Source organism: Trachymyrmex septentrionalis, unplaced genomic scaffold, assembly GCF_001594115.1.
Source record: "Trachymyrmex septentrionalis isolate Tsep2-gDNA-1 unplaced genomic scaffold, Tsep1.0 scaffold62, whole genome shotgun sequence".
Classification (NCBI taxonomy): Eukaryota; Metazoa; Arthropoda; class Insecta; order Hymenoptera; family Formicidae; genus Trachymyrmex; species Trachymyrmex septentrionalis.
The window spans coordinates 1,128,479-1,138,671 of record NW_017305800.1 but is presented as its reverse complement, the minus strand read 5'-3'; the positions used below and the strand labels follow the sequence as shown (position 1 = coordinate 1,138,671).

At 32.0% G+C, this 10,193-nt stretch overlaps 1 protein-coding gene across 7 annotated transcripts in view; it reads left to right on the top strand.

Annotated features, from left to right (window-relative positions):
* Positions 1-9,736, top strand: part of LOC108752910 (PHD finger protein 20) — an 11,013-nt gene extending 1,277 nt beyond the window's left edge. Inside the window, exons 1-18 of one of the 7 annotated variants that reach the window (XM_018494116.1) lie at positions 99-290; positions 1,544-2,051; positions 2,224-2,358; positions 3,230-3,256; positions 3,986-4,086; positions 4,256-4,338; positions 4,717-5,122; positions 5,411-5,525; positions 5,615-5,904; positions 5,989-6,000; positions 6,245-6,973; positions 7,077-7,208; positions 7,380-7,463; positions 7,673-7,958; positions 8,041-8,178; positions 8,255-8,649; positions 8,782-9,039; positions 9,283-9,736. In XM_018494116.1, coding sequence (XP_018349618.1) covers positions 1,555-2,051; positions 2,224-2,358; positions 3,230-3,256; positions 3,986-4,086; positions 4,256-4,338; positions 4,717-5,122; positions 5,411-5,525; positions 5,615-5,904; positions 5,989-6,000; positions 6,245-6,973; positions 7,077-7,208; positions 7,380-7,463; positions 7,673-7,958; positions 8,041-8,178; positions 8,255-8,649; positions 8,782-9,039; positions 9,283-9,407 — 3,813 coding nt within the window. In that variant the 5' untranslated portion in view covers positions 99-290; positions 1,544-1,554 and the 3' untranslated portion in view covers positions 9,408-9,736. Of the gene's footprint in view, positions 1-98; positions 291-1,543; positions 2,052-2,223; positions 2,359-3,229; positions 3,257-3,985; positions 4,087-4,255; positions 4,339-4,716; positions 5,123-5,410; positions 5,526-5,614; positions 5,905-5,988; positions 6,001-6,244; positions 6,974-7,076; positions 7,209-7,379; positions 7,464-7,672; positions 7,959-8,040; positions 8,179-8,254; positions 8,650-8,781; positions 9,040-9,282 lie in introns of those variants that run through there. The other 6 variants (XM_018494110.1, XM_018494112.1, XM_018494111.1 and 3 more) reach the window with 6 other exon arrangements.
* The last annotated feature ends 457 nt before the right edge of the window (positions 9,737-10,193 follow it).

Genomic DNA, 10,193 nt, shown 5'->3' with positions numbered 1-10,193 from the left:
TCCCCGCTCAGTGTTGTTCTCCCTATTTCCCTCTCGATTCTCCTCGTCCCGTCCCGTCGTCTGTTTCATGCATATAGGAGCGCTGAGGAGCGCCAGCTTCGAGCTCGCCGAGGGAACGTGTCACGTCGCACCGGCGTCATGCCGGTAGTACTCTATTCTAAAAGTTCGCTTTTTCTAACGACACACCGGTGTGTCAGTGTCGCCTGACAGCGTTAGCGAACGCTCGCGTAAGAATGGAATCGAGTGATCAGCGACGTTCGAATGTTCGCCGGCGATAACTCGCCAAGCCGGTACTCGCACAATGTGGCGCGACAGCATTTTTAGTGTTTTACATTAAAAGCATAAAATCAATGGTCATTAGGAAGCTACGTATACTTATCAATTTTATCATTTAATAATGTTAAAAGCCAAATTGATACACTGACAAATGTATACACTTGCTATTCCAATGTAACAGGTGTTTTCAAAATGGAATATTACAAATGGCACAAATGAAGCACACTTCAAAGTGCCATGTCTATTGTGTTGTGCAATGAACGAAGATTATATTTTGCTAAATAATGTAATAAGAATAGTCGTTTATTTTCTATTTATTAAAAAAAATTTTGTTTTGTAACAAGTATTTTCATGTAATCAAAAATTATATTATAATCTATAATTTTATGCTTATCTCTTTATTTCAATTAAATAAGAAAGTATTAAATTATTTACGCAATTAAAATAAATTGTTTATTAATAAAATGTGCAAGAATTTATGTCAATTGATATGACATTTACTACAGTATATTCTTATGTGTATACATTTGCTGATAAATGTATAAGTTTATTAATATAGTTTATGATAGTAAATATATTTTTATTCTTTAGGTTTATTAGAACTTTAATTGTATATATTTACTAGTATAATTATTGGATTTTAAAATATAAAAATATTGAATTTTATGCTTTTACTGTAATTCACTGTAACATATACATCGTAAATTTGATTATACATACATATATCTAAAAAGTCACATGTTTCACAGTGACAGATTCTTTGACTTTGAATTTATTTTTCCTAAGCAAAAGAAAATTAAAATTTGAAGGAAGCTTCACTTGAGATTCACTAAAGAATGCAAGTTTTTATTTCTCGAGAAACAAATTTCCTAATCTGGAAATTATTGAAATTTGGAGAGGGGGGGGAACATTATTTGAAATTTGCTAAAAAATATAAGTTTCTTATTCATTTCTTCCATTTAGTTCGCGAAAAACGAACTTCCTAATCCGTAAATTGATGTCTCGATATTTTTAAAAAGATCCATCTGTTTTAAATTTGTTAAACCTATTATAAAAGAGATGAAACTTTCGATATTTTGGGATATCCTATACAGCCTTGTTAGCTTATCTTTATGAAAATAAAAAAAACGTTCTTTTTTCTTGAGAAGAACAATTTCTTAAAATACCTTTATCGTTTTGTTTTATTTTAATTGATTTTTTCACATGGATAAAGATTGTATATATTTATAATTTTATTAAGTAAATAATTATATTTCCGCCTTTTCAGATCCTGTTATCATGTCTGTGAAGTCTTCAACATCGTACGCTCAAGAAGATTTGGACCTAATTAATTCGGAAATACTAAATTTGGAACATTCTGCCTCACCGTTATTATCCGAGGCGAGAACACCTAAATCCGACAGTTGCGGTGAAACATGTTATTCCAGACCTGAGTCGTCAGCAGATTCCTTAAATCTCCTTGATAACTCGGAAATAACAGATAATGAATACAAAATAATAAATTCGAAAGAAGAAAGAAAAATATCCGAGATGGACAAACCGAGCAAAAATTCGGATAATAAAGTGAATACAGTAGCGATGCAACTTGGTATCGTCGAGCCAGAAACGGAAATGAAGACTAGTGCCAAAGATCTAATAGCAAAGGAGGAATTAAAATTATCTGGCAACAAAGAATTCGATAAATCGGAAGAATTGAAACCAAAGGTTTTAAATCGTGGTGATTTGAAATTTTTTCCTGGTGCCAAATTGGAAGCGAAAGACTTTAACGATAAGTGGCAAGTATCATCAGGTACAATTTCAATACAAAATGTTTATTAGAAGAAAACATGAAAAATTATTGTGCAGTAGAAAAAGTGCTTGATACTTTATATGGATAAGATAAATTAAAAATTATTTATATTAAAAGTTTGATGAAATAAATATATATTGATTAATATTTATGCACAGGTATTCTGCAAAAGTGGTAGAAACGGATTGGGACGAAAGGGAAGTTTTAATACACTTTGACAAGTGGAGTTCGAGATTTGATGAATGGATACCAATGGACAGTTCCAGATTACGTGTATTGCAAACCCCACAAAAGTAAGTTGGTGTTCTAATTTTGTCACTGAAAGTATCGTAACAACATCAATGATTCGTATAAATTATTTAATTAATTTCTATATTTTTCTCAAAGTCGATTCTTATTTAAACTTGCCTTTTGTATAGTCTTAAGATATCATAAATTATTTAATAACCTAATTAAATCGCAGGCTGATATTTATAGTCAGTTCACATATTTAAGATGATTTAAGTGTAGTCTTATATTAATTTAAGTATAGTCTTGAATGTCATAAGCCAATCACAGAGCTGTATTAGTATTTGAAATCATTATATAAAATAGTTTCAAAATAAGAATAAACTATTAACGCTTGCTACAGAATATTAATATCTTAAAACATTACTTAAGGGAATACTGGAGTGACCAAATTATCGACATATAAAAAATATAATTACAGCCATATAAAAAATCTCGAATTAACTGAATGAGAGATGATGCAATGGATTTTATACTAAATTAAAAAAAAAGGTTAAGTGTTTTTAACATTTTTCGATTTTAGTGTAGTCCACTACACTCCTAATTTTGCGTCTACTTTAATTCTGTAAAAGGATTTGTGATTCGGTTTAGTTAATTCGAAAATTTTTATATACAACTATAATGTCAATAATTTGGTCACTTTAGCATCTCCTTAAAATAATTTTGAAATAAGAACAGACTATGGCTGGTATTTATAGTTTGTTTTTATTTTAAGATCATCTTAAGTAATATCTTAAGACCCTAATGCAGCTTTCTTATTGGTTCATATCATCTAAAGACTGTATTTAAGATAGTATTAAATAAGAATCGACCATGAATATTAGTCAAAGTTTAAAAGGATTATATCTTAAGCTAGTCATTTGTCTTTCCTTAAAGCGAACAAGCTTGGATTCCACCATTTCCGTAAGTTGAAATTGTGTTAATAGACAGTTGTAATAATTGATAGCAGTAATAGTTATTGTTTTACTTGTTTATGTGCTGCAATTAACAAGAGTTAAATATTATTTAGAATCCTCATATTGATTACTTTGGTAAGGATGGTAAATATTGGCCTACATATCTCAAACAACGGAATACATAAATAAAATGTTCACTTTATACTATGTACATCGACTTTGATTTCTTTATGTTACACAAGCAAAAATATACAACGTAGTAAAAATAAAAATATTGACTTATCATTGCGAATAACGTAGGATAGGAAACTTTCTTTGCATTGTGTAATGTGATGTAATACTAATTATGCATTGCCTGATACGAACGAGCATTGTATAATTACTATGTATCTCGTTTTCATTGCTATATTTACTATATTACGTTTCAAACGTATTATTATAACAATTTTTCTACCGAAACGTTGGATCCAGACTTTCAAATTCAGACGAATCGGACGAATCTCTAACGACTAACAATTGAACTCTCTGGACATTCTAGCCCTCTAGGAATTGAGTTCTCGGGGAGAGGGGGAAAAATGAGAAACCCTAACGACGCGACTCATATTTTTCCTGCCTCCCCCTCTCCAACCCTCGCTTGTAATTTTCCCTCCGTTTTGCTAAAATCCGTGTGCGTACTGCTCGTTGATCATCGTGTTCTCTGTTCCGCGTGTATAATGCGAAAATTTCGCACCCGCAGGGAAGTGAAGATGAAAGAATTTTCGGTGGGCGAAAGAATACTCGCTACGTGGGCTGATGGCAAAAAGTATCCAGCCAAAGTGAGCGCGGTCCTGACGAATGGTAAGCCACCTAACCTAACCCTTAGCCGCGCGAGCGGAAGAGGCTAGACTGTGTTCCCATAGATTTGACGTTTGGCTATATTCAGAGACGAATCTGGATATACTTAACGTTTTTTTCTCTGCCCCGATGTGGCTTAGAGGTGGTCCTAAGTAAATTCTTTTTTTCTCAGACAGGTATAACGTGCTTTTCGACGATGGATACGCAAAGATCGTCAAGTCGTTGAAAATGACCAAAATCGCTGGAAATTCAAAGGTATAGATTTCTAGATTGAGGTTATGTTGTTATTTCTGAGTTATTCAAAGAAATCCTGGTAAAACCAAATGGTACTTCCACAGTGAATCTTATATCATTTTGTTTTATTTGTTACCTACTACTTCAATAAGTCATATGAATGCAAAAATGATTCTACAGCAGAAACTTGGAACAAGCTGTGTTGCAGATAACATTTTTTAATTGAGATTCTCATAAGTTTTCAGAAGATTTTTATATTAAGTCTGTTTTTTTTAGCTGAGAGAGAGAGAGAATTGAAAGAAATAAATTGTTCAAGAAGTCCAATTAAAAAAAAAATTAATTTATTACATTCTATCGACGTGATTTCTAAGATGATTTTTTTTGTTATTACATAAACAGCAATTAAACGAACTGGATGGATATATCGGTAGTAAACAAGAAAGAAGGGATAAGAAAAGGAAGCATACAGTTATGGAGTTATTTAACACTCACTCAAGGAAACGCACGAAACAAGATATCGACAAAACACCAAAAAAGGAGGAAACTGTCATCAAGGAAAGTGGAGAAATCTCTTCAGAGAACAAGATCGAGATGGATGGTACCCAATATGGTCCTTGTTATGACCCAGGAACAGATTTGTTGAAAGGTTTCGAAACTAATCCCTCAAAAATCAAATCATACTCAAAGAAAAGCAAGAAGGAAGTACCCAAGGTTGAAACGGATCAAGTTGAAGAAAACGTTGGTCCTGAATGGATTGATGGAGAACCACAAGGAACAGAATCTTATATTGTAGATGGCAATGATGGTGAGTTAGTTGGTAGAATTTCATTAAAAATATTTTTAAGCCTGTAAAGACAATAATATTTTAATATAACATGGAAATTTATTTGTTAATAATTTTATATGTATATATTGTTTATTTGATACACTGAAGGTGACCTAATCATCAAAGATCTGAACATTTGTGAATTAACTATACAATAATAATGATAGAAAAAATTTTGCAAAATGAACCAGCTTTGATTTTGGTGCTCCTGATTAATAATTTGATTATAAAGCCTTTTTACTAATTAAAATATGGAAAATATTTCAGGACCTCGCCGATCTATAATAGTACCAGACAAGAGATTACCTCCTGGTTGGGAAAAACACTTTACACAGAGAAAAGCCGGCTCATCTGCTGGAAAATGGGATGTCTTGTTTATTCAGTAAGATAAAAGATATATTTTATTTACAATGATTAATAATTAAATTTTTATATGAAATAATAAAATTTGTGTACAATTTTTTATAAAAGTAAACAGACTGGGAAGAAATTCAGATCGAGAAATGACATCAGGATATTCATGGAGAATCAAGGGCAGTACGACTTCGACCCCGAAAAATTTGACTTCTGTATACATCGCAGAAAGCGAAATCACCCGCATCGCGTGAAACAGGAAGTTGCATCGGAAGTTACACCAAAGAAGATCAAAACCTTATTGCCTAAAACAAAAACACCTGAGAATACATTACTTACGACGGTGACGACTAATATCGACACTGCACCAATCACCTCCATGCCTACTACATCTACTACGGATGGTGGTAAGATTTTTGCAATATATTACGTTTTAATGCACATCACATTTTAATCTTTGCAATATTTTTTACATTCTACTAATTCAACAGAGATGATCTATTGTAAGTACTCATAGATATTATATTTTTGCAAAATTAAGTAGACTTCCAGCAAAGTATAGCAAATATAACCTTATGTATTCTTGCTTTTTTTAAAACAATTAACCTTTCTTTATCTTGTTCATTGCTGAAATTAATAAGATTATATAAATTATATTATATAAATTAAGTAGATGTGGTTTTATAAAACATATAAATCTTTGGATATTTTATAATATAATTTTTTTATTAATTTTCTTTTAAATAGCTGTTTTTATTGGACTTCGTGGTGGACTTCGCGTAGAAATGGAAGACAACGCTTATAAATGTCCCAAGGAAGGATGCAATAAAAATTTTCGAAAAGAAAATTTACTGCAAATGCATATCAAACATTATCATCCTGAATATTCCAAATTTCTGGGCTCCACCCCAAAAGTTGAAGATTTGGCTTATGCAAGAACGATCGGGGAATCTATAGAAGATATAATTCCCAAAAAACCTATGTTCATGGAGAAAATGAATAAATCTGCGAAAAAGAAATCTCTTCCTGAAAAATCGCCATCTACTTTATTACAATCAACATTGAATACTATGCAACCAACATCTCCATCAATACCTGGTCCAGTGATGCCGGAAGAAGAGGAAATGGATCAATTAACAAAGTATAATGATTCGCAGAAGGAGGATATGAAAATTGAAACAATGTCACCTATATCTAATCATAGTATAGAGATAGATGAAGATATTGAAAAGAAAAGGGAGAATGTCTGTGCATTGTCCCCTGGTACATTATTTGACATGAAAATAAAAGAAGAAAAAGCGCAAGGTGGCATTAAAACTCTATTGCCTGTAAGACCAGTCGCAGCGTCGGAGGTGCAAAGGACCGATAGGACAAAACCTCTGGATGATATGACGCACGGTGAGCGCGCAAAAAACCAGAAAAAAAGGCTTACCGAATACAATGTGGATTTGTCAGTTAAAACAAAGAAGCGACATGGTAAGAAGCTTCCACATTTTTACAAGATTTTTGCCTTCTAAGGCAAGTTCTATATTTCATTTATGAAAAAAGATTACATAGCATTCAATATTCCTTTGGATAGGTATGTCAGATCTTACCGATAGTTTCGGTGATCTAGACGACAGTGCTATGGACGTCGAAGGACCTACGGCACTTATGTATAGATATAGCCGTAGAAAATCCGACTCAAAGAGCGACGAAAATAGCCAGAATAGTAAGTGCGAGCGTTTTGCCGTACTTTACAAAGCCATACGTTACGAAAACAATTATTTTGTTTTAGATATGCTTTTTTTTCTTTAATTTAATGCAACTATGTACTTCGGATTCTTTAAAGTAGGATATGTCGTATAATATTTACTATTGTATTATTTCTGTTGTTTCTTAGGTCAACTAAATGATTCACGCATTGATAAAGCTGATCCCCTAAAAGGGGATGCAATCAAAACAGATATTAATAATGATGCAGAAGGTACATTGTTTATTTTTTTTTTTAATCTTTTATTGACTTTGTTTCATGATTTCACGTATTGCCAATTTTATTTTCGTTGTTATATTTTATTTTATATGCTCGCAAGAAATACATATTAGTACTTAATATACACCTGTCACCACACATGTCTCTATTGCAAAATTTTATGTAAATTTTACATAAATAAATATGTTTACTTTGTATCATAGAAAGTGAAGGAGTAATGATGATGATTAATGGCGAACTGGTAAAAGTAGAACAGCTTCGAAGAGAAGAAATAATAAATTGCACGTGTGGCTTTATGGAAGAAGACGGTTTGATGATACAGTGCGATCTTTGTCTCTGCTGGCAACATGGTCATTGTAATTTCATTGAAAAAGAAAAAGATGTTCCTGAAAAATACATTTGTTACATATGCCGAAATCCACATCGACAACGACCTTCTAAGAAATATTTTCACGATCAGGACTGGATTAAGGAAGGGAAATTGCCAAGGTAGTTTATTCACGTTTGTACTTCGATCATGTATGATAATTATGTATATATAATAATCTATTTATTTTTTTTTTATTTGCAGCTTACCTAATCGAACTCGAAATCAGTATATGATCAATCAAAGGACTGCAATGTTGAAGCGTTCTTATGATTTGGTTGCTGCACTTTTACAAATCCAACAACTTCTTCATAGTCTGCGTGTAAAAATCAACGTAGCACAGTAAATCATTATATCTTTTTTTACTTGGAAAAATTATATTTGTGTTATAGTGACTAATTTGTTTAAATTTATACAGGAAGAAAGATCATCCGAAACTATATCTTTGGGCCAAGAATTGGGAGAAAATGGATATGTCGAAAATAGATATAGAACCAGTACCAGTGATGGAAATAACTAAAGCAGCAAGTTTTACTGATACAGGTTCGGAAATTCCGCGACGTGTCGAGACAAAGACTGATATCAAGTTGTCGAAGGATGATCAAGATGAAAAATCGATTGCTTCCGATTCGGAATTAATGAAAATTTTGGAAGAGGATAGCACACATTCTGATGAATCCAGGATTATCAGCAAGAAGGAAGGCTTGATGAATTCGAAAGACAGCCATATACTTTTAAACGCATTAACAAGTAGTACTTCAGACATAAAAGAAAAGGACATTACTACGTCAGACATTAAAGCGGAAGAAGCAGGTACAGTGATGCAGTCGAAATAGAAAAAAAAATTATTCAGCCTTCTATTTTTTTATCGATAGAATTAAATTTTTAATATATAAGACAATAAATACTACTGTGTTATACATATTATATAACATTTTTATGCAGATTTGTTAGCTGACAAAACTATTATTGATAATCCTGTACCTGAGAATCTCAATTCTGGATCGCTTATTATTGACAATATACAACAAGAAACTAGTATAACCGTCGAGAATGAAGTCTCCGCACTTCCGCAGCCTTTTATACCAGAGCCCGAAGCGCCGATTGATCCAGCCGAATGCCGAATGCGATTGTTGGAACATATTGAGCATTTTCAATGTCACATTGATTCGAGATTAACATCCATAGAAACGCAAATTTTTGGTATGTAATAAAAAAAATACGTATAAAACACGAAAAAACGTGATATAAATTTCTTTAAAAAATATGTTAGTTTCGAAACAGTAGGTGTAGTGAACCTTAAATTGTAAAAAATATATCACACAGTCAATTATTTTCCTTATATTCAATTGTGATTAGCCGATATCTTATGGCTTAAAACTTACTACTCTATTGCTTTAGGATTTAAGATTAAATTGGTATTAATACATGTGTTTTAATACACAGCTCTAGAGACAATGGACCCGGATGAACTTGTATCGGATCCGCTTGTACAACCCCGTACTAAGCAGACGGTCCAGATGCTCCTTCGTGACTTGAACACAGTCCGAAAATTGGCAGCATTATGTTGAAGACAGTTCTCAAACTTGAGAGCATAATGTATTTTTATGTATATAGAAGATAGCTCGGTAAAATATACGTATATAGATATATTTAATAGATATTAGGGATGCACCGGATCGTAAAATTACCGGATATTGAATTATATCCAAAAAGAATGTAACATCGGACATTCGGTTGAATATCAGGATAGGTAACTTTCTGAGTCGGATATCCGACCGGATTCCGAGACGTCTTCTTAAAAAAAAAACTTGGACAAAAAATTGGGTAATTATTTAGAAACTCCCCCACCTCAAATCTTAATAAAAATAGACTTATTCGACGTGTTTTCACTCAAAACGAAAAAATCTGACAAAAAAACGCGGCGGTCTCGTGAATCGAGTTATTAAGCGTTAAAATTTTAAAAAATAATTTTGCAGCAATGTATGAGATATAGTAAGGATGAACTAAATAGTTATTTTTTTATTAATGATTATAATAGTTACTATTACTTCAAAATAATCGGTTATTTTTGAATAGTTATCAATTATATAAACGGTTATTTTTTATAATATCCTATACCTTCTAATCAGTAGTCACATTTTTGGGATTATTTTTCTTATTACTTAAATTATCTAAGAAATTTATTTTGAAATATTTAATTATTTAAAATATTTGTAAATATAAAATTAAATTTTATGCACAAAGATTGATGTCAACTTGGTAATGAGTAAACCAATATTACATGCGTTCGTTTTTTATCGTACGACGAATTTTTCAAGCATATTAATTGGCTGTAAGAGAGAGAGGATCTCGAA